General features: G+C 43.8%; 1 protein-coding gene across 1 annotated transcript in view; it reads left to right on the top strand.

Annotated features, from left to right (window-relative positions):
• Positions 1-2,940: 2,940 nt before the first annotated feature.
• SLC66A2 (solute carrier family 66 member 2) overlaps positions 2,941-26,320 on the top strand; it is a 68,260-nt gene continuing 44,880 nt past the window's right edge. Inside the window, exons 1-4 of the mRNA XM_082306230.1 lie at positions 2,941-3,019; positions 3,487-3,839; positions 13,361-13,494; positions 17,895-17,948. Coding sequence (XP_082162356.1) covers positions 3,637-3,839; positions 13,361-13,494; positions 17,895-17,948 — 391 coding nt within the window. The 5' untranslated portion in view covers positions 2,941-3,019; positions 3,487-3,636. The remainder of the gene's footprint in view (positions 3,020-3,486; positions 3,840-13,360; positions 13,495-17,894; positions 17,949-26,320) is intronic.

Raw genomic sequence — 26,320 nt, 5'->3', positions numbered from 1 at the left:
CTGTTTACCACTTTCAGCTTGCTTAAACTGTATCCAAAGATACAACAGGAACATTTCTTAACAGGTATAATCTCTATCAGATTTCTTAATCTGGAATTAACCAAAGCTCTCATTATGGTTGGAGGTTTAGGGACTACGCTGTCACCAAAATGTTAACTGCTAGGAGCTAGTTCGTAACTAGGTGGCTAGAGCTGCTCACGTACTCAGTTGCAATTCTCTTAAGCAGTTGTCATAAAAAGAGTACTATTAGTCTTCAAGGACCTGGTGTGAAACATACTGCCTGCTGCTATTTTCTGAATGGGTAATGCAGTCTAGCAAATGGAGATTTTTTTTTAAAAGGGGGAATTTTGCCAGTCCGTGGGGAAAAATAAATGCACCTGTTCTTTTTCTCCTCACTCAAAACCAGAGGATTGCTGTCTGGCAGCGAAGCAGTACTGTTTCCATGGTAGGCTCTGCTTTCACACCAAGGAAGCGGTCCTTTGAGCCCCCTCTCAGTTACTACTGACCAGCCCAAGAAAACTAGTTTGATGTAAAGCCTCACAAGGCTGAGCATTCTCACCAGGCTGCGCTCCGACCTGCGGGCTGCGGAACTCCTCCCTGATGAGGCGAGACTCTCTTTGATCACCCGTTATCTCCCAAGCTTCAGATAAATCTTCTCCAGGAGACGCTCCTACTGGAGCCTCGCTGGGTCTGCCGTGGCTGGATAGTCTGTGTGCTGGGCTGTACGTTATGCCGGAGTCAGCGAGAACTTCGGATGGCACCACTGCCAGAGGAAGTTGCCCCTGGCTGCTCGGAATATTGTGAGACCTGAACGGGCCCTCCCTGGGGCTGGCACAAGCTTTTCTGCAGCTGCTCAGCCGAGGAGTTCAAGCCAACCCGTCGTTCCTCCCCCCACCCAACGCCTGGCATCACTAGTCAGTTTAGCTTACATCGGTGGATTAACTCCTGAACAACCCGGACAGTTTTCAGTGGCCAAAACTGAACTACATTCACACAGCAACATGCCGTAATTCAGCATTTGCACTCTTAAGATATCAAGTAAGGGCAAACAACCTAAGTTAAGGCAGTTGTCTGTTTCCAGTTGAGTACTTTAGAATCTTAATATTGTATGAAATTTGTTATCACATACACTTAAAAGTGTCCTGGAATTATTCTGGAAGCTAACCTGGAGAAGTGGTGTCCGCCTGGGCAGTTTCTTCCATGTAGGTAACCATTACTTCAAAATACCTATTTCCTCAAGATAATTTCTCAATGTTTTCTCAAAACACTTGTATTTACATGAACAAAAGTTCGCTTCCTAATCTGGGCTACTCTTATTTTCAGCCCGAGCCTTGTTTAGACCTTTGCGCTTAAGGAAAAATAATGTGGCAAGGGGTCCCAAAAAAAGTTTGGAAAGAAGTGGGCATAACTGCATGATTATAACAACGCACAAGTGATATGTGGAATATGAGCCATTAAATAATAAATTATGCAGTTTATACATAGTTTGATTGTTATACGCTCTCTGAATGAGTCAGATGCTCCGAAATCAAGAACTTCAGGCTCCTTATCCAAAAATCAGAATTAAAAGACTTCCACTGGGTATTTTTAACTTTGAAAATCAAACTTTTGAGGCCTGTGGACTTGAAGCAGAGCTTCATTTGAGTAGCAGAGCTACTACTTCCCTGCAGGAAAGGTGAGTCCTAGTGTTAGCACTGGCCACCTCATCTACGTAGGAGCTTGTTTTGGATGTTTGTGTGATGGTACCCCAAAAACGGCCTTTGAAAAATACCCTCTGCAGCAATGTGCAGGTTCATGTGCCGCATGTACGCCGCAAAAACTTGCCAGGTGCCAGAAACGGTTGCAGTTGAGTAAGGTGCTGCTGTGCAGGAAGTAAACACGGGGCTTCACAGGCCCTGAAAGAAACATTTCTTTCTATTTTTAATTCAGCTCCTTTCCATTAAAGACTCACAACAAACATTGGCAGTCGCTGATATACGACACAAAATAGTACACCATTCAGTTGCAGGAAGACCCATTGCGTTTCTCACCTGCTGGATCAGCACGTACAAGGAAGGAAGCAACATGTCTAGGACAGTATTACCGGGAGCCCAAGGAACGAGCCCCGAAGACGGTTGTGCAGCCACGGTTGTGCAGCCACGTGTACGGTTGGACGGACGAACCATCCTTGTTGGTGCCGCTGCAGGTTGCCACCACCTCGAGCGGCCGTTTGAGGATGCAGCGGCCCCGCTACCCATCTCCTCGTAGCATGCGTGCGCAGCACCTGCCATTGCCCCGCTGGCCCGGTGCAAGCAGCAGTAAGGCCGCGCTGACCGCTTCGGCTCGAAGGCGCACGCTTTCCCTCCCCCTGCCACCTCTGATCAGTACCGTCGTGGGAAAAAGCCCCCCCCCTCTCGGAAGGAAGACGGGCCGATTACCGCTGGGTTGCACGGAGTTACGGCGACTTTGAGGGCCACTGAAATGTAATTTTCACGCAGCGTGACGGAGTTTCCCGCAACTCTTAAGGGAAAGGAGGGAGGCGGAGACAGGGCAGCAAGACCCGGGCCAGCGCCTCGGGCCAGCGAGCGGAGGGAAGGGCTCGCAGGGACGCCCGGCGCCGCCTCTTTCCCGGGGGAGCTGAGCCGGCGGCTGGCGGTCCCTCTGCGTGCCGGGGAGCCGCACCGCGGCGGCGGCCGGGCGGCACCGGCCCAGGTAGCGGCGGCGGGGCCGGCACCGCCCGCGGGCAGCCTCCGGGGGGCTCCCGTCCTCGGGGCCTGGCAGCGCCACGGGCCGCCGCCGCCTGCCCCCCGCCCCCGCCGGAGCGGCCGCCGCTGCCGCCACGGGGCCGCGCGCGCGCTGGGACCCGGCGGCGGCGCCGCGCGCGCGGAATCGGCGGGGCGGCCCCGTCGCTCATTGGCGGAGGCGCGGCGGGTCATCGGTGGCGTCACGGGCCGCCCCGGGCCCGCCGCTGCCGCCGGCCCGCGCCCCCCAGTTGCGGAGCGGCGGAGGGGGATGGCGGCGGCCGGAGCGCGGGGAGCAGGTGGGGAGGGGGGCGCGGCGGCGGCGGGCGGCCGAGCGGACAGACAGACAGACGCCCGTGTTCGCGTGGCTCCGGATGAGCGGGGCGCGGCGGGGAACCGCCGGCGGGCCGGGGAGCGGGCGGGTGAGGGAGGCCCCCTCAAAGCAACGACCCGGCGGGGGGGCGGGGGCGCCGGCCGGCGGGGGGGCGGCGTGCGCCCGTGCCCTCCCTGGCGCCCCCGGCCGTTGGCGGGAGGTCTCCTCAGCGGGAGGTCTCCTCCGCGGCGCGGCGGGGGCGGCTGCCGCCCCCGGGCCGTGCCAGCGCCGGGGCCGCCCCGGTGGGAGAGCCCGTGGGAGGGCGGGGGCGCGGGGGCGGGGGAGGCCCCCGGCCGGCCTGCGGCAGGGCGGTGGTCCCGGTCCGGCAGCGCCCGGCGGCCGGCTGGGAGCGGCGGGAGCGGAGCCGGGCTGACGCCCCGTGCCTTTCCCCAGGTCCCGGCCCTGCGAGAGAGGGCGCAGTCCCGGTGCCGCCTCCCCCGCAGGAGCCGGCGCGTGGCTAAAGCCGCCCTCCGCCGGAGCGCGGCGGCCGAAGGCGACCCCGCAGCGCGGCGGCCGGCGGGCAGCGCCCCCGCCCCCGGCGGCATGGAGGCGGGCGGCTCGGAGTGGCTGCTGGTGCCGGCGCGGCAGCTGGTGTCGTGGGGCGCGGCGGGGGCCATGGTGTTCGGCGGCGTGGTGCCCTACGTCCCCCAGTACCGAGACATCCGTCGGACGCAGAACGCGGAGGGCTTTTCCACCTACGTCTGCCTGGTGTTGCTGGTCGCAAACATTTTGCGGATACTCTTTTGGTAAGTTGGCTTTCTGCGTGCGTGTCCGCCCGGGGCTGCAGGTTCTAACTCGCTTGCTAGTCGTGAAGCTTTGATTTGGAATATTTGAGGAAGTGGTGTTTTACATGCTTCCCCCCCTCTCTTGAAGATCAAAATACTGTCTTTCCATAATGGGTTGAATCTGCGTTGATTAAAATGAACTGGGCTCACGAGTGCTGTCTGTTACCCTTGCCGGATCTGATTATCAGTGCTCTGATGTTCCAAGATGCGACTTTTAAACTTGTTGGTAAAGAGAAGAGGTTTATTCGACGTCAGATCTTTTTCCTTGCCGGCTGTATTTTACATTTCCCTTGCCCCTCTAACTCTGTTCTCACAATGGAGGCCCTGGTCCCGCACGCTTATTCTAGCATCTAGTTAGTATTAACGTCATTGGGACACTTGCCATATGTTCTCGCGTTTTCCCGGGATGCCAACTGGCTTCGGAGAGGGTTCACTTCTAGAGCTCCATGGACAACTACAGATGAAAATATTCATTCTTTGATAAGCAGGCAAAAGGTGGGCCATCTTTCAAATCAGATTCTTTTTGTTTTCAACACCGCTTTCAGTATTTAAAAGCAAGGTTGTTTCCATGTTTAGGTCTTGTGCTGCTGGACAAAGAAGATGTTATTAGGGCGTGATTCCCGTGTATGAATTTTATTAACTTGGATTCCTCATTACTTCTTATAATAGAGATGCTACAACACTGGGAGCGTACTTAAGAAACCAAAGATGAAATAGTCTGGGAAATTACTGCAACTAAGAACAGTTATTCTAAGACTATTTTGACTACAAAATGCTGCTTTGTAGTCCACAAAGAACTGATAGGTAACGGGCTGCGTCCTTTCCAGTTTCTTTTTAAGGCTCCTCTGACTCTTTTAAGTATAAAGAGCTTCCTGGATTCTTCTGCAGCAAAATGTAATGTGTAAGTGCTGTGCTGGAGTGGAGAAAACAGGGGACCTTCTCTTGGGACCACAGCTGGCAGTCAAACTGACGAGCCATCACTAGATCAGAGCAAGGTGTTGCATTGGACCTATGTTTTCCTGGTGAGAAGTGCACGGAGCAGAAGAGAAGTAGAGGAACTGGCAGGGGGAGGAGAAGTGAAAAGCCTGAGTTGACAGTTTGAGAAATAGAAATGGTCTAATTTTTTGTTTCACTGGAGGTAGTTGAAATATACAAACGATTTGCACCTGAACGGAGATGCTGGCAGTATCCAGGCGAGTGCATCTGTTAAATGAGACTTGGACTACGGAAGAACTGAAAAATCTTTAATTTGAGTTGATTTTAAGTATATCTAGTTAGGAGATGTGCAAAAGAATAAATATAGGAGTAATGAAAAGTTATGATTTATGTCAATGTTAAAAGATTTGTCCACACTTCAAAAGAGAGAGAATGCAGTTATATTGACAAGATTATGTAGTTTTTCGCTGTGAGTATTTAAGCCACATGATAGTATCACTCCCTGACACATCCTAGCTCTGTGCAGGCTCTGGTCATCTTGGAGCTCGGTGATGGCAGGGAATGGCTTCAACACAGCAGGTGCCTAGGTGTCTCTGGCTACAGGGGGAGGAGCGTAAGGCATGCTGCTGGCTTGTGGTACAGCCACTTCTATGGGGAAACGTTGCAGGCACGAGCCTGCAGAAACCTTTCTGTCTGTACTTACCATGAATTGTCTCTTTCTAGTTCTGTTGAAGTAAAAGACAGAAAAGAAGACTTGCAAAATGATAATTCAGTGTTCCCTGAGAGAGAATATTTTGCTTCTCTCCTTATAAAGGTTAGGCAGCCCTGGTAGTTCATTATAAACACCAGTAAGTCGTGAAAGCAGCATTGAGAGTGGATATTATCCTTGGGCATATGGATGATTAAAGGAAGATAGCAGAGCAAGAGCCTCTCATTTCAGTAAACATGTTTAAAATGCACCCGTAGAGCAGCTTGGCAATTCAGTTTTTGTATTAGTTGTTTACTGTCACCTATGGCTGATGCATTATCTGGGACACAGCACTAGGTAATTTCACATGAACAGCAGAATTATTTTAATTATGTATGTAATATTCATTGGAGGGAATGAGAAGGTGTTTGTTTTGTTTTAAATATGTTAAATAATTTGATCCATTCTTGTGCTGGAACAGAACTGTTCCTACAGGTAATTTTACTTTGTGTATCATTTTTCCCCAATCTGACTTTCAAAGTACCAGTTGATAAGATTACTCCCCCTTCCCTTTAGCAAACCAGTCCAGACCTTAATCCAAGTCTCTCTTCTGAAAACTTTACTGACATATAGCTGCTGTTTCCAATTGTTTTGTTTCTCTTCATTACCCCTGCTTATTAAGCGTATGATTTGTGCCAGACTCATCCCTCCTGACTTCCCCTCCACCCTGATCCAAAAATAAGTAAAGTGGTAGACCTTGAAAACTTTCAACTTCTAATAGTGTTGCTTTTCAGGCCTTAGTTATTTCTTAGGATGGCTCTTGTTTGTTTGTGTTTGGTTTTGTGTTTTGTTTTTTTTTTTTAACTTCAAAGACATTTCTGTAATTTGTTTCTGTTGTTACTTCCAGATTTTCCCTGAATTTCATGGTTACTTGAATTTGAGGCTCACAGAGTGGGATGTTATGTATTTCAGATGCATAGGCAACAGGAACAGACAGTTCCTGCTTTTTATGCCATATTTCCTCTGTATTTTCACTCTTGAGTAGTGCTGGTCTTTCTGCATCTCTGTCACTCATAACAGACCCAGTCCCACCTTTCCCCCTATGGCTCTACTATAGTTTGTTCACCTCAGCTGTGGGGGCAATTCCCTCATTTCCTATTTGTGAATTGGCAGATTCCAGGGGTTCCTAGAACTGTACTTTGTTATCTTAGAGGTTTTGTTTGTTTGTTTTGGTTTTTTTTTTTTTTTTTTGTAATGTCTGGTTTTGCAGTGGGTGAAGTTTGACCTTTTGTCTCCCCTCCAAATAGAGGATTTACTTTCTAATTGTTTCATGTGTCAGTAGAGTTGCAGCTGCTGTATCGCACTGTGACAGTAGCCAATCAACGAAGTACTGCTGAGATCAAGGATAACAATCCTATTTCCAGTTACCTGTTTTCACAGTTTCTCTCCCTCCAATTAGACTGTCTCCAATGGTAAGCCATCTTTTAAAGTCAAGAGGACTCAGTGCAATGCCTCTCCTCCTTGTCTTCCTCCCACCTAATCCCTTAGTTTTAGGGTGTGCTTGAAGAACATCTGTTTGATAGTGATGACAGTAACACATTATCCATTAAGTCATTTTTCATGCTTCTCTCTTTCACAATGTCTCAAAATGTCATCTTTAAAGAGACGTTTCTCCTTTCACTTATGTGTGTTTGGCCTTGCTCTGTTCCAACAATGAGTTATATGCCAGACCTTTGTGGAAAAGCAGTGGGAGAAGACTGGTCTGCAGGAATGAAAACTGCATATGGATAGCAGTGGGCATGATTCCACTTTGTTTATGACTGTATGTGAAATCTTTGGCCTTTTTAAAGAGGATTCTGAAAAAAAAAAATTTTGAGTAGACAGTCTGTGCTCACAGCATCACACAATGAGGTCTCCGTTTACCCGTGTGAAAAGTAGATTTTGTGCTGTGACTAGAGTTGGTATCAAGTTAGCTTTATTTTTAGTAATAATCTGTTGTTATAATTTTATATGGCGCTTCAAAGCAGCGCTTATTTTGGGGTGACAGTGTAGCTGCTGATCATGATTTATGATTGGTATCAGCTGCTCCTTTGTTCTAGTCTTCTGCCATTGTCAGTGCTGCTTCTCCTGTCTGCCTTCTTCAGGCCCCATAGGTCATTGTTTCTCACTCTCCCATCAGTTCAACTTCTGGACTGATCAGCCTGGAGAAGATCTGCGCTGCGGGTGAAGAGGAAGAGCCAGTGCAAAACTTTGGAATTCCGGTACATATGAAGATGTATGGCATGCTCAAAAAAAACTGATATAAATTTTTTTCCCTGCTGCATTTTTAATAAAACACTTCATTACCATTTTTGTTAGCTAATGTCTTAGCTAACTCTAGGAAGTACGATCTGATTTCTTGTTCAAGACTGGTTGTTAAAATATCCAAGGCATACTCTGAGTCTTACTAATGCTTGAGCTTTGAGGTGGTTAATCGTCTGGTTAAGCTGTCCTAGGCTGTTTTGAAGTTGTGGACCAGCTTCAGAGCGCACTGTAGCACTTGAACTCAGTTGTGACCAAGACGGGCCTGTCTTCTTGGTTCATGTGGCGTGCAGTCTGCCAGCGGATTAGCTTTGCATTGTCATCATCAAGAACAGGAACAAGAAGGCGGGTGAGAGTTGTGTAATCGGTTGGGGGTGGAGGATGCAGGAAAACTTACTTGTGAGTTCTCCCTCTCTTCCCCTTTTCTTTTTTAAAACAGAGCTTATGATGACATAAATTATGGTTTCTTTTAATACTAAAATCAGAATAAATAGCTAGAGGAAAGGGAACTACAGATTTCTTAGAAGTCAGCAGTAAGCATTTTTATTTGTATCTTGAGTAAGTTCAGCCAAAAGTACTTATGCTCCCTGCTATCCCCAGAGGTTTTTGGACTTTTTTTCCAGTTTTGCAGTCCATAAAGTGTTTTATGTAGTAGTATAATATGGTTTGTATATTTTTCAGGAAGACAATATTCTTTCCAAAAGTTTCGAGATACAATTCTGTGGGCCACTGGCCTAAACCTCATACAGCAATACCATAGAAATCCAAATAACGGAAAATAAAACTTTCCAATTTTGGAGTTGTTCTTACAAAATAGTTGCCTTAAGACAAACTGTGGAAACAAGTTCTGACAGTCAGGGAAAGGATGAAGACTATGGAGTGCGTTATTTTTTGAGCAAAGCTAACTCTCTACCCATTCCACGTCAGTTCACCTGAAACGAAGCGGGTTCTGAAAACTGTAATGTCGGTAGAACTGGGAGCTCTCTGTGCCGGAGCCAGTGAAACAAGCTCCCCGTTAGGAGTAGAGGTTTACCGAGACAAGTATGCAGCTGGAGGTAATTTATAGGAAAATGTTGGACTTGCTGTTGTCTGGGGAAGATTCCTACATAGTTGTTTATTTTCCTGTAACACCTACAGTGCTACTTGTGGCTCAGGTCACTGCCATCAGGTGTTGCTTTGGCTTCAGATATGGGGCCAGCGGTGTCTGTCTGTAGGACCTCCTGTGGGAAGGAGAAACTCTTGCTTTTAAGACTTCTGTTACTAAAATGGACCTTGCCAGCTTTTACCCTGTGGGGAAGGTGGGATGATGCTGTAAACCAAGCTGACAGAGTGACTACAACTTTGAAAGATTGCGTTACATATGGCCTGCTGGTGGAATCTTGCTCAGATACTGAGAGCAAAAGCGTTATGCAATTCCTCCTCCTTTTTATAAATGCCAGAGAGCAAGGATAAAATGCACTGCTCTTTTGTACAAAAAGTAAAGGTAAAGTAGGATTTTGTACCTCCAAGTGAGAAGCTTGTTTTGGGTGCTCCATAAAGTCCTGGAAGTTTACGTGTTAAGGAGAAAGTGTTGTATCAGGAGATCCTGTTGTAAAGCTAGTTTGTTTCTTGTTCTTCCTGCTGATTAAATTCCGTAATTGTATGGGCTGTCTTTCAGGACAGCTGCCGCGCTGCCACACCAGGCTATCCGTCATGGCCCTGCTGGCGTGCGCAGGGCCCCGCGCGCTCTCCATCTCGCCTGGAGCCTGTCACGTCCCGAAGAGCTGGAAACGCCGACCCTGAGCGGCGAGGCCTGGAGTAACTTCGGTGGTTTCCAGAAAACCGCCTCTGTGAGCCGAGGCGGTGCTGCCTTAGGCCCGCTCGTGTGCGGGCCGAGGACAGGAGCGAGGCCCTGCCCCAGAGCGGGGAGCTTTCTTTTCAGAAACGTCTTAGGAAAGGAGATAAGCAAACCTTTCGTGTTTGGTATAGTTTGGGCTTCTTTTGCACAATCGGTATTTGCTGTGTTGAGTAGGCCCGGGGCTGGAATAGCAGGATTCTTGCAACAGGATTGAGTCACACCGACGGAATTGCCTAGTGTTCTCCGTGACTAGGTAGTCTCTGCTCTGGCTTGAATGTTCACTTCCCTTGTCTTCATCACCCTGAACATGCATTAGTTGTTTTAAGGCCGTTGAGATACTAATAAAATGTAAGCCCCTCCCCCCCTTTATTTGCACATTTGACTAGTACAGGAAAAAAAGAGTTCTTTTGTTTTTACAGTATTAAGTAAACAGTGAAAAACTCTTTGTGTCTTGGTAGTCTGACACATGAAGCCTGAGTTCCCTGAATACTGTAAATGTCACGGTTGTTCACTTTACGTCACATAACGCTGTAGTTGTGTGGTGAAAATGCAGAATAATGATGGTGACCGCCTCATCCCCAGGACTTCAGAGTCGTTCTTTTCCGTGAGCCCATTCTCGTATCCTAAGGCCTTTCATCTTTCTCTCATAATCTGCTTTAATGTTCCTCCCCTCCTGGCCCCTGCTTTGGCAAAGATAGGAATCACCTCTGTGAGGCAGAAAGTAAACAGAAGAGGGACCAGCACACCCTCCTTGCAGGGCTGGCATCCTGCGGTGCTCCTAGCTCAGGCTGGCACCAGGAGTCCTAAACTGGATTAGTGGTGCTTTGGCAGGCCCTGATATCAATGCAAAGTAGAGTAAGCAGCTTGGAGTGGTGTTTGTTTCCATGATCCTGAGCAAAATGAGTGTTCTGGCTTTACTTTTAAAGCTTCAAGAACCCAACAGTGTTCTTTGACACTGCTATTCCCTTCAGTCTGGTTGTCACGGTAGTGTGGTGTAGGCCACGTCCTGTTTGCTCTGCCTGTTGGTCTCCGTGGCAGCTGTTTGATGTCCTGTAGATGTGACCTAGCTTAGGGAGTTGTGTTGCCTGCAAGACTTAGCTTGGGGATTGGTGTTTGGGGAGATGTATTTCACATGAGTATGTTTTGTTGTGTAACCCTTGCCTTTGGCTGGAGGGTTGTAAAAAAAATCTACAGGTGGTGTGCATTGATTGAAGTCCCTATAAGAATTTTTAAATTTCTAGTTTAGCTCTCATGTGTTGTGAGTTTTGTTTTGCCTTTTTTTCAGTTTTTAAGGGGCAGAGGATCTGCAGCAATACTTTCAGTCTCATTTCCAATAAGGCTGTGGTGATGGCAAATTGTTACAGTCAGACAGCTGGTGGCCATGCTTACGTGTGTTTGTAGTGGGTGGATGTTTATACTGCAAGCAATACTTTTGTGAGGCACCCATAACTGAACGGCCAATAATCTCATCAGCAGGGAGAAACTAACCTTGCCGTGACCTGCGCTGGATTTACCATCATAATAGCTTCAAGCTTATTGTGCTTCTAGCTCAGCCCCTCTTAAATGCATTACTGTATTTTTACATGCAAATGCATTTGTAATTGGAGATGGTTTTTCTAAGCCTGGTGTAAACATTTTTAACTGCTCTGTAATTCTAAGTAAGTCTTTTTTTTAATTTTTTTTTTTTCCCCCCTCATTCCCTGAAAAACAGACAAATATAACAGTAGTGAATTCCAGTAGTTCAGGGGAACTTGGCCACAGTCAACAACACAGGCTGAGTGAGCTTTGGGACCATGGGCATGGGGCATAGGCTGGGCCAAACCTTTGTTCTTCTCCCCTGCATTTTTTCCTAGTGTAGTGAAAGCCTTATGCAGAGAGCGCTCTGCTTGTGATTACATGCATCAGTTGTTTTCTTTATTTCCTTCCTCATAGCATCCTCCAAATTTGTTATGATAATGGCTCTCACGTGGCCCACCATCGACGGTATAAAGAAGTGGGGGACTAAGGTACACGCAACTGCTGTTCTTCCAGTAGCTACTGGTGGTGTCTTTGGCAGCGGTGTGGAGGTTCAAGGCGTTGTTGTACTTTTCCTTAGCTGTACGCCATTATGCAGGAAATACTTGGCCATTTTTATTGGTGTGGGCTGCTTGGCTGTTCTGCGCAGGAAGATTTCCAAGGAAGCTAGTCAAGGACTTTTCAGTCTCTCTCCTGTTCCTTATTAGTTGACTCATAACAAAAAAATATCTCTGGTGAAACAGCTATAGTGGAAATGCAGTATTGTGTGAGAGAGTGTGATGGTGAACCTAGTTGCTTTTTACTGACACGGAGCTCTGCTGTGAAAGTAGCCCAAGCATAAGAAATTATATGTTGCCCAGGTGGTGTATAACAGGAACTGTCAAGAAGAGGGCGGTGGTTGCCATGCCTGTGAGGCTGAGGTCTCCAGCAGCACGATGTGCTCAGAGGATGGCCTCAGTAACTGTGCTGTGAGGGGAATTCAGAAAGCCCGCGTGCCTCATGGTGCAGGCTCAAGGAGTTGGGGAGCATAGCAATGTGTTTTCACCAAATCCCTTCCTCAGCATCTCTGTCTTCAAGGCATAAAACCTGGCAGAACTGAGCACAGAGAAGCAGCTCACCGTGATGTGTGTGCAGCCTTTCTGTTGGAAATGTAATGTACTTTGAGGGCTGCATATGAAAAGCTTCCACCCTTTACCCCTGATGCACTTACTGAGAGTGTCTGGTGGGGATTGCTGAGCTTTCATCAAGTAATGCAGAAAGAGGAGCTTGGAGCATCACCAGTCTTCACTGAAGGGTCTCATTTTCCTGTGGCAGAACGTTGTACAACCACACGAGAGGAAGCTCTTCAGTCAAGATTGGCCACAATCCAACTTCTCTCTCTCTGTGTTACGTACAGGAAGGGCTCAGTAGTCCCCACCAAGCATCATCTGCGAGCAAGCAGAAATTAAACTGGGGGAAGGGGAGAGGGCAGGAGAGGACAAATTACGTCTGTTCGGTTCCCACATCTTTTGGGCTTCCTTACTTCCCCCAACCTTGGTCCAAATTAGACACAAATTGATTAATTGATTGGTGTGTTCTGCAGACCTGGTCTTTCCACTCAGATGTCTACGGGTAGACAAGGCATAATACCTCCTCCCCCCCCGAAGATGTTATATTAAACCCAGTAAGCTAATATCTGTGGGTATTTATTTCTTTATAGGGCAAGTGCTATTGTTTTTATGACTTGACCTTAAAAATGAAAATTTGAGAGAGGTAAGTTTTGCACAGAAGTCCTTGTGAAATCTATGGAGTGTGTATGTGGAGAGGACACATAACTGGTATTAATGTGGCAGAACTCTCTGGTCTTTCTGTACTGCCTTGACCGCTCAATGAATCTGCTTCTCGTTTCAGAATAGTAGGTTTGCTGCTGGCTTTGCAAACAAAGACTTAAGCTTCTGGTTTCAGAATTTCTAGGATCATTTCACAGGGATGTTGTAATAAGGTTCTCAGATACTCCTGCAAGGGGATTGTGACTCTGAGCTACTGTATGTGCATCTAGATTTGGCTGGCGACTTCCCCTTCCTCAGCCTTTCATACCTGTTACTGTTAGGATTTCCTTTTTCAGGTGCTTAGATAGGATCAAAGAATGAAAGTAACTGAGTGCAACACTTATAATCTTTGAGATGTTTTATATATTTTCTTTTCCTTTTTTTTTTTTTTTTTTAGGTTTGGAAGGCGTTTTGAATCCCCTCTTTTGTGGCAAAGCATTATCATGATCATTACTATGTTACTGATGCTGAAACTGTGCACTGAAGTACGTGTGTCCAACGAGCTAAACGTAAAACGCCGCTCTTTTGCAGGTTAGTGACAGGAACTGGCTTTTGCAGGATAAATCTTTTTGAAAGTATGGCGCGCTGTATTTTTGACAAAAGTTCTGTCTTAATTGCAATCCACTCTCCTTGATAAATCAGTTTAGCACTTCCTGAACTTCTTTTTTGAAACTGCTTTTTTCCAGATAAATATGTAAAGCTGTAATTTTATTTCAGATGGGTCTTCGTTCAGTCTAGAAATCAGAGTTCTCCTTAATATTTCACACCACGCCCTGAATATAGAGCTGGCTGTTATGCCATTGTGCCAGCCTGGATTTTTTTTTTTTTTTTTTTTTTAAGATCTTGACCAGAATAAGAAGTTATTTTCTTTAGCTGTACTTTTGACTAAGTTCTTAGGTATGATCATACACTATTCTCTGAAATTTTATTTTGCAACTGCAAACACTTGCTTTTGTACATAATTTATTTTCTACTTATGAGTTACTGCCTGTCAAAATAGGAGGTGCTGTCATACCATAGTTGCCAAACCATGCCTTTTTCTATGCCATTTCTGTGGGATTAGTTGGGATTTATGGGAATTTTCACATATTTTTTTATTTTGGTTATTTGTTAATTTTTAGGCATTGATAATTTCAGTTGGGGCCAGAGTGCTATTCTTTATTTAATGAAATGTTCAAGCTTTGTGGAAAGTCTCTGCATTTTTTTTTTTCCCCAGATAAGACATGTGAGAGGGGTAGTTTTTGTGTTTCTCTGTGTTGACTTTGACTTATAACATTTTATGTTACAGCTTATTACCAACAAGAACAGAATTAATGCTGTCAGCTTTTTGTCAGTTGTTTTGCCAATATGGATGTATAATTTGTTCTCTCCATCTGTTCTCTTCGCTCACTCCCTAATAATTGAGGGTCTGATCCAGTTCCAGATACCCACAGGCATCATTAGAAGGCAGCAGCTACTGGCTGTGCAGTAGGGTAATTTATCTAATAGCTAAGGAAGCTACTTCCATTCCTGCTCATTGTGGAGTGTAGTGTGAAGCTATTCAGGTGAGTGAATTCATGTAGAAGAGGAGCTGCACTCCAGCTCCCAAACACAAGCTGCTGTGTTCACAAGGGTTGTTAGTCTGGCAGGATGAATGACTTAAAAACTACTTTCAGCCAGATACAGCAGCAGTTAAAATCCAGGAAGCATTTGGGAGGGGCATGTATGCTTTTTCCCTCCTTTGCTCCCTGTGCTAGAGTTTTGCAAAGTGGCAGAAAGGTTTCTCTGTTTGCCCTTTCTGAGGGGAAATATCCTTGTGCACATTTACACACACACTCTTGGCTCTTGCAGGCTCCTTTGGTAACCTTTGGACAAAAAGGGAGGCTATTCAGTTTAGTATATAGCTCTCTTTAAACAACTCTCCCTGAAAGACCCACAGTCTCCTAAAGGATAATCAGTCTTTCCCTTAGCAGGTAATGGAAACTTCTCAAGATTGCATTGTGTCATTTGATCCTTTTTCCTGAAACTCAGTTTGTCATGTGTTTAATTAGCTAGAGAGACTGATTTTACCTACTTGTGGACCTTAATTATTTGTTTTCATCGAAAGGCATGCATCCTCCCGCAAACGTTGAAAACAGCTAAAATCTTTTTCTTACCTCTGATTGATTTTTAGTAAGGCCAGCTATAATGCGATGGCTCAGAATAAACATACAAATGCATACAAAGCTCCTTTCAAGCGAGGCAGAAAGATAGGTTTGTATTTCAAGCATAATATGAGTAGGAGTGAGAGCCATGTTTCTAATCCTACTCCAAATCTTATCTCTTAAGTTTTATGGTGATCTAGGCAAGCTGAAAATCTGTGTACTTACTTTCTTTCCTCAAGGCTTACTGGGGCAGTGAGAAGCTAGGTTTGAAGTCAGTGTTTTTGATTAACCTTGCAGCATCCTGAGGGGAAGGTGCACAATTTCTGTATGATAATATATTTGGTTATTTCTTACATGGTTGATCTTCAATTTAAACATTTTTCTTCTTTAATTTCTATCCTCTCTCTGAATGTTTCTGCAAAATAATCCAAAATATTTAGAAAGTGAATAGAACAGAATATTTCAGTGGAAGGGAGTTTGCTGTTTTCTTGCATTACTATTAAATGCGGTATTTCTCCCCCAGTCACATTAGTATATGTTTACCAGTGTGTTTTGAACTATGTGGGAGTTGCCTTTTTTTCTTTTGTTTTTATTATTCTCACAGATAAGGTCCTTTAAGTAATAACTAGTTCAGAAGGAATCTATTTAAAATTTCTTGAAGCATTAAGGAACAGTTTCTACTAATCTTGACAAGCTTGTTCTGTATTCTCTAGCCTGTTTTGTGGTGTTACTGGGTTAAAATACATATCAATAGCAATTCAGAACATAGACATAAAGCCATCCAGTTGAAATGCTTGTACTTTCATTTGTAGGGTAACTATCATAGCATGAAAAGCATGAAGAATACAGTCTCCCTGGGATCTTTCTAGTAATGTTTGATTATTTCTTGTAGACTCTGTATAGAGAACTTACTAGGAAAACTCACATAATAGTTTTTTTTTTTTTCTCTCGGTTACTTCTCAATTATGGGATTTCCACTCCTCCCTTTTAGTCTTGCAAAGTGAAAGTAAGTTGAAAGTGATGCAGCTCATCTTGTGCTGCTGCTGCCTTCTCTGACTTTTTGTTCTGGATACATAAACATCCTTCAATTACATGTACTGATTGAAGACAGAGTAAGCCCTCTTTATCTATCCAACTGTTTTATTATTTTTTAAACGTAGACTGTATAGCCTGTTTTTAACTGTTCTGAATTGGGGAGAAAAACCAACCAACCAACCAAAAAACACGAGCAAACCAAGAAAACAAAACAAAAAAACCCTGACTTTATTTTAAAACCTCCAATGATAGGACAGTTCTGTCTCCTGCATATGCATACTTTGAAAGCTATGTGAAGGAGTCTTCAGATGAAATCAGCATGCATGAACAACACCTCTTCATCTTTTATCCTTTATTTAACACCGCTTTAATTGCATCTTGACTGCTTTAATGCAGCTCTCCTGGTACCATTGTTGTGGTAACAATAGCTCTCCTTATTCATTGCCCACTTTTAAATTGGTGTCCGTGCAGCCGTAGGTATGCTGTGTTGTTGGCTCAGTACAGAAAGGTTCAAGGTTCAATGTTGGCTTAGTACAGAAAGGTTCAAGGTTCAATGATAGTTTCTTTTGTTATAGGTTTTTGGTTTGGTTTTGTTTTTTTGTTTTGGTTTTTTGTTCAAAGCACTGTAGTATTTGTGGGGCATGATGGTGCCACCATGCTAGAGAGCTAAATATTGAGAGGCAAAATGTGCATGTGCCATGTCTTGACTTGAGAATCAAGAGGAGGCTGAAGCAAGGTGCTCACAGATAACGGACAGCTAAAAACATCTGGTCACTCTTAAAAGTGTTGGCAGGCCACAGCAATCTCTTTATATTCTTGGAGAGACAAATGCTCTGTGAAGAACCCTCTTTTTCTTTCCCCAAATAAGCCTTCCATCTCTCTCCAACAAAGATTCAATTTCAGTTATGCCCAAGACACTGTGACAGATTTTGAGCACCCTGAATGTATGAACTATACTGACAACCAGTGGACAGCGTTTGTTAAAAACAGGCTCTTAGACATTTCTTATAGTACAGCCCAGGCTCCTTAAGTAGAATATGGGCTCTTGTGTTTTTACATGAAGGTGATTTCCTCTGGTCAGTCATCCAGTTTTGTCTTCCTTCCAACCTCTGGTTGTCTTAACCTGCTTTATAACTTGTGTCTTATTATAGCACTCTGATCCCTTGAAGAGCTGTGTTTTTGGCACTGGAAAGCACTCTTGCATAACACATGGTTCTCAACTGGCAGAAGAAGGCTAGAGTGAAAAAATTTAGCATGTGGGATGGTTGCAGATGGGATCTACTCTGTCCTTGATACGATTGGTGTAAGCTCAGGCTTTTTGAACTATTTTAGAACAGCATTTGCCACAGGAGGCAAGGCAACTGTATTGTCTTAGCTGATTATACATACATATCTACACAGTCAGTGTTGCTGAGGTAACAACTTGTTTTCTCTGATCATGAAAAGTATATAAAGTAAGAGTTAAGCTGTCTGTTTCTCTGGTTTTAAGTCTTCATTTTCTCCCCCTAGGTACATTGCTGTTGAGTTGTGCATTGAGACTGTTCTGGAACTTCCTACTGCTCGACCCTATCTTAACATCATGGGGTGGGAGCCTTATAGAAAGCATGGAGACTAAAATTTCTGGCATGTTTTGTTTTGGCTATTATTTTTTTGTAAGCAAAATGTACTAACTGACTAAACTGTAACTAAAAGACCCACTGTTGTATTTAATCATACAAATCTCTTTGTCTTTCCTTCCTTTTTTTTTTTTCCCCTCAACTGTTTTTTATGTAGCTGCAGATAGTAAGGATGAAGAAATCAAAGCACCTCCCAAGAGATCCTATCTGGGTATGTACTGTACAAACCCATTCTGCATGAAGTTGTCCTCTCAACTACGTATTTCATGCTTTGCTACTTTTTGTAACCGTTTTTAGAAATGATTGCATGATCATTTCTACAGAGAATGTTTGCATTACCTTTTCTTGACATACTAAAACCTGGTGCATGATTTCTTTTTTTTAAATTTTCACCTCCCCACTTTTACCTTTCATAGAGGAAAAGATGCTTTCGGCTCTATTTCAGAAACCAGTTTTTTGAAGACTTTTGAATTCACCATGTTGTGTGTCTCGATATCTTCCTTTTTCCTTCCCCAAGCTAGACAAGCAAAATATTACACGATACAGGGATCCATCTCTTCAGACTCATATTCCTCCTCTTCCAGCTCTGACTCTGGAGGAAACGATGAAAAATACAGGAGTATCTTTCAGCGTTGTTCAGAATGCTAGATAAGAATTTCCCACACTTGATGTTCATGCAAAATGCCTGCATCCTTGTGAAATTTTCTGGCTTGTTCTTCTCTTTCATTAGAGCAGCCTCAAAATTGTTATTTGTTAGTAATTAGTAAATTATTAGTAATTAGTAACACTTAAGGTGAGAGCTTCCAATCTTCAGTTTCAGAGTTGGAATCCATGTTCTTTAATTTGCCTAAGGAAGAGGAACTATTAGGTGCGAACCAGCTTTGCAGTATTTTTAACTTAGTCGTTTGGGAAGACAGTTTTAGTCAAGTCATGGTAATTTTGTTTTAAATTAGTTGGGGTATCGCATTAAGGATGTTATATCAACTGGAGACACAGAAGTTCCCCAAAGTCAACTTTTAGACTGATTTTAATTGAACTGATTCAGAATCTCACATTGTACTAGTTATGCTCTGTTGCAATTCTCAAGTTTGTAAGGGGTCAACTGAAAAAATACAGGGTAAAGACGACTGTTACTGGTGCAAAAAGAGAGTCTCTACTTCTATATTTGTCAACACACGCAGTTAATTAAACTGGAGTTAGCTCTGAGAAACACTGCCCAAGAGTAACATGAATGTGAGTGCTTTCTTGAAGCCATAAGACCATTCCTGCTAAGGTTAAATAGACTCTCTTTTAATGATTCATCTTCTGGATCTCCCCTTTCAGATTCAGGGGCAAAATGCATGCTTTGGGAAACGTACCTTTTTTGGTCTGATACCAATATTTTGCAAAGCACCTTTTCCTTTTGTGTTTTCACAACAGTTTTTTCTGGACTTGGTATCAAACTATTCTGTTTTTCTGTTTGTCTTGAGTTATAGTTTGTAGTCATTCTCGCTGGCTTGCAACACTAACCAATGGAATGTAAACTTTAAGGAGCCCTGTCTTTCTTGTGCCTATATTCCTGTTGTCTTTTACTAGTATTCAGCAATGCTTTATTTACAGTGTCAGAGCTAGAAACAGCTGTCTGTGCTCCTAGTTACGATTGAGTGGATTATTTAAAAATGTTTCAAGTGGTTAAAATTAAACAGAAATAAGTAACTTAAGGTGACCTTTTACTCATTTCAGATTTTTTTCTTGTCTTTTTTTGGTTAAAAAGTCATTTGCTTGGTAGTTTGATAGCTTAAAAAGTTGAGGTTTGTAGAAAAAAGCACCATACTGCTTAATCCAACTGACTGAAGTCTGAAACATTTGGTTGAAAAATGTTACTTGGAGTTCCTTTTGGAATTGCTTAGCAAAATGGGATGAATCGAATTATCACTAAGGAACAGGGCAGTCTTACACTACTGCTCAGAAGTTTAAGGAGTGGGATGGGCAAGTCTGTTGAAATGTTATAATTCTTACTGGTGTAAACAAATTACAGATTTTTTGAGGTGTTTGTGTATAGTGTACATGCAGAAGTATGTCCTTGTGGTTTAAAGAGTGGGATGCATGGTGCTTTACATCACAGCATAAATCATACTTCAGTTTACAGAGGGCTTAACTGAGCTGTGTCCTGCAGTGCTGTGTTTTGCTACAGCTCTGGGGAAGCTCACTTAGAGGTTAGGTAAGGGGAGTATTTGCCATACTTGCATGTGGCGGTGCATTCTCACAATGTCTTTTAATGAGTTTTGATTAAACTTTTGTTCAGGAAGAACAAATTGGCTTTTTCATTTCCCCTGTTTATTTCCTTGGTGTAAAAAATGTTCTTCAATGTGTTTTTAGGCTTCAGAAACTGTTATATTACCTTTTTTCCAGTTACATAGTAAATGCTCTGTGTATTGCATTTGTAATTGACGATTGACTATCCATGAACACTATTTTGTTGCAGAACTGTTGAACCGTTAATCTGAAAATGTACTGGTCTACCAGTGAATTTCAGGTGAACTTGTTAGATGAATACCGAGGCGTTTGTTTGATGCCTCTCTTTGAATAGGGGCTGGGCTCCTGCTGTGCTCCCTGGGATTGCTTTTAGGTATGTTTTATTGTCAGTAATCCAACAAACCACTTAATGCCACTGTTTTTCCACACGTTATCTAAAAAAGCCTTTATCTGGCACATGACTGAAAACTGACTTTCTAGCAGTCAGTGCTGAGGGGAGTTGAGGGCGTGGGGGAAGGTTGCTGCAGTTTCACTAACCTAAGTAAAATAAATATAATTTACAGTATGGTGGACCCGAGAGTGTAGAGTTTCCTGATTTCATGCAGAAGTGAAATTATTCCCCTCTTTCGCTAGGCAAAGGAAGGATTAAAAAGGATTAAGTCGCTCCAGTTCCAAAGGAATAATGCATTAGAAAACAAAGGGAATAAAGCAAGTATCTAGTTCCACCTAGTGCCTGCTAGCATTTGATGGCTACTGCTGGGGCTGAGCAAAGCTGCAATTGAGTGATTCCCCCCCACCCCCACCCCGCCCCGATAAGATGTTTTAGAACAAATGTGGATAAATGTCTTAATCTGTTATACTAAAATACAAATTTCATCTATCTATCTATCTATCTATCTATCTATCTATCTATCTATCTCTGTGAGCGTCAGAGATTGTTGGGGCAGAAGTAACAAAACACTAAACAAGGCATTGCTCCAAAGAGGCTGTGTCTTTTGAAGTTGTTTAGAGTGGTCTCTTTGTGTGTGGCAGGTAAGTCTCAAAGTGAATGGGAGTTGTTTGACTTTTTCCAAGTAGGTGTTTAAACATTTTGAATGACACTTCTGGTAGATCACAAGGGTTTTCCTTCTCTGAAATTGGTTTTAAAACTTGCCATACTACTGAACCCTGAACCTTGCTTTTAGCCCAACCAAAAAGTTATCCAAGTAACATGAAGTTTTAAAACAGTACTAATAAAATGACAAAAACTTAGATTGAACAAATAGCTGTTGCAAAAATATTTAAACCCACTTATTTTTTAGGGGAAAAAATGCAAAATGTCTGTGTAGTTAACTTTGCAGCGCTAGTATCTGCGTGATAATGAAGAGAAAATAGTAATGTGAATTAAACAGGTGCAGTCATCGGCTCCATGGTTTCCACTGGCAGTGTGACAGCCTGGTAAATAACTCGCACGTTCACCTCTTCTCTTGTCCGCGCTCTTTACTTAGGGCATCAGCTGGCTTGTGATAAATTAAGTGTTGGCATACTCAAGGACAGCACTACTCCATTACATGTGCCATGAAGGACATAAAGTTTATTTGATCGGCTCTCTGGCTCCCTCGGTTCAGAGTGTTTGGTCTGTTTGGGTTCAGCAGGGGCGTCCGGCTTGCAAATGTGCAGGCGTGCACTGTGATTTTCCTCCGGTGCTCTGTAAATGTGCACAATGTGCTTCTCTGTCCAGGCGTCGGCATCCTGAGCAGAGGTAAAGACAGAGCAGAGACACAGCTTCCCTAGGCAGGTTGCGGGCAGCGCTTCGGTTTCATTGAAAGTATGTGACTTTTACACCATGCCCTCTAGTAGCTGAATTCCCTGTACAGCTGCTGTGCAGTTAAATACATAACAAAAGCACGGTTGTTGCGGGGATGCAGCTGCTATCACCTCTGTCCGTGCATCACTGCACATGGACGTGAAGGGGTTTGGACCCCTTCTCCCCAGGATTATGTGTATCTTTGTTAGACGAATTTCAAAGTGCTTTTGTTGATTTTTTTGGGGAGGGTGTCAGGAGAGGGGGTTATAATGGTACCTCTGTGTGAAACTAGGATGCCAAAAGGTTTTTGTTGGAGTTCTAGTTGTTGACGAATTCAGGTCTACTTTGCCTGAGGAAATGGCACCCGGCTGCATTGGCACGTTAGTTGTAGTTCTGTGTATGGTGGGAACAGGTATTTCCCCTTGTCTTTCTCTGCATCAATATTTAGACCTTTTCAGGAGACTAAAGAAAATAAGAAATGGAGATTCTAAGGATGAAGTGGCAATTTTCAGTTTGTTATAAGTAAATAGTTAAGTTGAAAACTGTAGAATCTTTGGGGTTTTTTTATTAAATAATTTTTGTTTCTTCTTAGTTGTAAAGCAGACAAACAGAAGTCTGGAAAATAATTTGTCTATCCAGGTATGAGTCTGTGCTAGAGGTCTAAGTTACTATTTGGCATTCCAGAATAATTCAGTCCAAATAGAACACTAGTAATTTTTTTTTAAAGGAACATAGGAATATTTTGCATGTTGAACTGATAGAATGGATAACTTTTTTTTTTAAACTACAGATGCAGACAGAGAGAGGGAATAGTTTCATTAAAAAGGTTGTTCTTTTGTTTTCATGGGGAATTTCTGTTTCCTGAACCATTGCAAAACAAATACGAAAATACTTTTATTGCAGAAAACTTGTGAAAAATGGATTTGGGTCAGTCTGTTTTCTAGGGCCAATGTTATGTTTCTCAGTAGATACTGTCTTTCAAGCTTCAGAGTTCCATTTAGTGTAAATCTTTCTTCAGCTCCTCAGGCTAATGGGCCTCGAATGAAAAGTCGTACTGTGGCCTTTTCTGTCCTGTTGAAAAGTGTTGGAAGTTATTCAGTAGGAGAGCATACCTTTTTGCAGGCATATCTAGTATTATTCAGAAGTTATAAAAGGAAGTAATAAGTTTATCTACTTAAATTCTATGTTCCAGAGAGACATTTTCCTTTTAGAAAAGACAGCTGGGAAGGGAGGAACCCAAATAATAGTTCATGATTGTTGAGGCCTCTGTGCAGCTGTGATCCCCCCTCTGGCAGTTCGCCGTTTCCTTAGCCTGAGAGACCCGAACCCAGGCAGCGCACCCCCCACGGCGAGGTGGTGGGGTGAGGCCCCTGCGTCTGCTGCGTGCCCGAGTGCTTGTTACGGGCTGGGACACAGAGCTCCGTGTGAAAGCACGGTCCCGACCGCCGTGCAACACTGGCTTTTCTTTTATTCCCTGATTTCCCCGTGCCGGAGGCAACTGGGCCACGTGGCTGTGTGTGGGAGCTAGGAAGGGAGAGGGAGACCTGTGATAAATCTGTCCCCAGACTTACCGATGCTGTGGTGAGGGATCCAGGTGGGCAGCGCTCTCTGGGAACGCGTGGCGTGCAGCAGGTTTATACATGACAGACAAGTGGTGAGGTGCATGAGAGCCAAGGTGATCACCAACTGTTTCTTTCCATGGAAGCCATGGATGAACTTGGCAATAGAAGGGGGAGAGGCTGACATGACCTGCGTGAGGGATACATAAAGTATGAGGCAATAGCTTCCAAGTCTTAAGCTGATTTCAGGTTTATTGCTCCATTCATGAACTGCAGGCATAACATCAGTAGTTGTCGTAAAGCCACAGGGAATAACACGCTGTCCCTGTCTTGTGGGCTTACCCCGGCAGGCAGCTAAGCCCCACGCGGCTGCTCCCTCACTCCCCTGCAGTGGGATGGAGGGGAGAATCAGAAGGGTAAAAGTGAGAAAACTCGTGGACTGAGATAAAGACAGTTGAATAGGTAAAGCAAAAGCTGCGCGTACAGTCAAAGCAAAATAAGGAATTAGTTCACTGCTTCCCATCGGCAGGCAAATGTTCAAACATTTCCAGGAAAGCAGAGCTTCATCACGGGTAACAGTTACTGGGGAAGACAAACTCCATAACTCCAGACATCTCCCCCCATCCGCCTTCTGAGCATGCTGCTTACACTTTTTGCGATCACTATGCAAACATTTGCATGAAGGCCATTTGTCTAGACTGATTAAATACCACTATTACACTGAGTAGTCAGTTTTTAGACATCCAGGAATTCTTGCCTCAAATGGTTTGTCTCAAGTTTCCTCTTGGAGAAAGGTAAGGTGATGGAATGTGGTTTGTATCCAAAAAAAGGCTGGTTCTTTCCAGAGACCAAGAAATGCCAAGGACTCATGTCTTAATCCTGCTTTCTGGTTTATTAGTATGTGTGATCTATGGAGAGCCTGTTACTTTATGCTAGCACATGGATCCTTCTTTTCAAGTTGCAGTCTTACACTGTTAGCACAGTTCGTGCTGACTTCTTACTGGGTCTGACTGTCATCTGAAAGTGGAATGACGTGTATCTGCCAGGTGAAGAGCTCTTTTGACTGCTGAGCTGCTATTCTCTTGTGTAAGTAGGAGGAGAGGGGAGAAGAGGGGTCTTGTTTGGGTGGTAGCGCTTAATCCTATTTCCAGAATTTTGGTTAGCACAATGATGGTTGGAACACGTTCCTGCTGAATTCAGGCTTTGGATTGGAACTTACATATTTTATCTTCTTTTAAGATGAGACTAAGATTGGTAGGCAGAGAGGTGATGTCCTTTAACAGACTACTTGGGGGGGAAAAAGTGTTTTCTGCTGTGCAAGTTCTTGTGCAGGTCTGAAACAGAAGCAGTGAGCTTCAAGCTCTATTCAGTTTGGAAGCTAGTTTTCTCCAAGTTTAACTTGTTTATTTTATCAGTTAGACCAGAGAAGAATAGTTGCCACCTGTCAGGTCATTGTTCCCTGTGGGACAGAGAATGGGGTAAACACCCACCATGGAATGCAAATGGGTGAGTTGCATTTCAGGAAATATTTTTAGCATGCAACAAAGCCAACAGTTCTAGAGTGTCTATAATTTTTGATAACCATTGATGAATTTTAGTTTCTAGGCTTGTCATTTGGCAACTTGACAGAAAAAATTTCTTCCTTGAGGCTTCCACTCCGAGATCAGAGATGGCATCTTTGACAATGAAAACCCTGTCTGGCCGGTGATGTTTCTCTCCTTTGAGTTTGCATGTGGGAGTTGGTGTATAGTGGTTGTTTCATATTAGCCACACGTTTTCCACAAGGCCATTTGATACACTGAATGAAATATTTTACATGCAGTGATAAGTGTAAGTAGCATCTGTGGACTTTGAGCGCTGTATTGGAAGGGTCATTGTAAGAAGTTGTTTTGTTTTGTTTTTTTAACAGGCCTGAGAAACTGGAGCTGCTACCCACAACTTCTCTTAGTTCTAAACTGAAACCTCCAAAGCCTTAAGGGCTGAAGGGATTCTTATCTCGTGCATAATGTGGGCAGTAACATTTTGCTTGTATATTATTGTAGTGCACACAGTAACTTGTAGTCAAACTGGTTCATCATCATAGTTTAAAAATGTACCCATTGTTGATCTCAAAGGTCCAAAGTACCACTTGAATGAAATGACATCACTGGAGTGAAGTGTCCTCTGTTTTTAAATTTTAACAGGTTAGCTTTGAACAGGAGACTGGACTAGATGCTCTGCAGAGGGCTCTTCCAATTCAAGCTGCTGTGGGATTGTAAATAAAATATTCTGCCAGTGGTCTACTGTGAGACCACCACATGCAATTTGAAAACACAGTCCTTTTGTTCCTTCAGGATATGTATTTTATTAGCTAATGAATACTTCTGCAATAATCAGAAATACACTATGTTCTCAGTTTTGTCAGCTGTATTAGCTTTGTAATGTTTTGCATCACAGATGTTAATTCATCTGGCTCCTGTCATTGGTGGTAATCAAACCATATATGTCTTCTCTATCCCTGGAACAGGGAGTTGAGAAGAAGGTGTTACCTGTGTTTACTAGCGATCAAGGCAGGGAACTTGGAGGACGGTGTTACATTTTTGGGGTTACCACATTTTAAATTATTATTATTTAGCTCCCTTTAAGTTTCCAGCTTACAGCCAGTAGGGAAAACTGCCAGCCAGAGACTTGTAAAATCTCTACCGAGTCGGAGTGGTTTCAGTAAGACGTTATTTGGTGGTAGAGCAGTACGTTCAGACCTGAGTTATGGGCCTTCTAACCCCTCCTTTTGTGCCAGCCTTGCTACTGCTTTTGAATGGCTTCGACATGAAAATGGAAGCAGGCCATTCGTTTTATTTACTTCTAATGCAGTTTACAGTGCTTGTGTTTATAGTTTAAAATGATCTGCCAGGTTGAGTGTAGCTGTTGAAGGGCCCATGCCTATTCTGAAAGCCTACCTGCTACAAGGAGGAAGAGCTGGGGGAAAGGTGGTTGGATGGGGATGGACAGGCAGGGCATGGATGC

The sequence above is a fragment of the Platalea leucorodia genome (assembly GCF_965183815.1).
Source record: "Platalea leucorodia genome assembly, chromosome: 1".
NCBI classification, from domain to species: Eukaryota; Metazoa; Chordata; class Aves; order Pelecaniformes; family Threskiornithidae; genus Platalea; species Platalea leucorodia.
The sequence above is the reverse complement of the archived record's forward strand: the minus strand, read 5'-3'. Positions and strand labels throughout refer to the sequence as shown.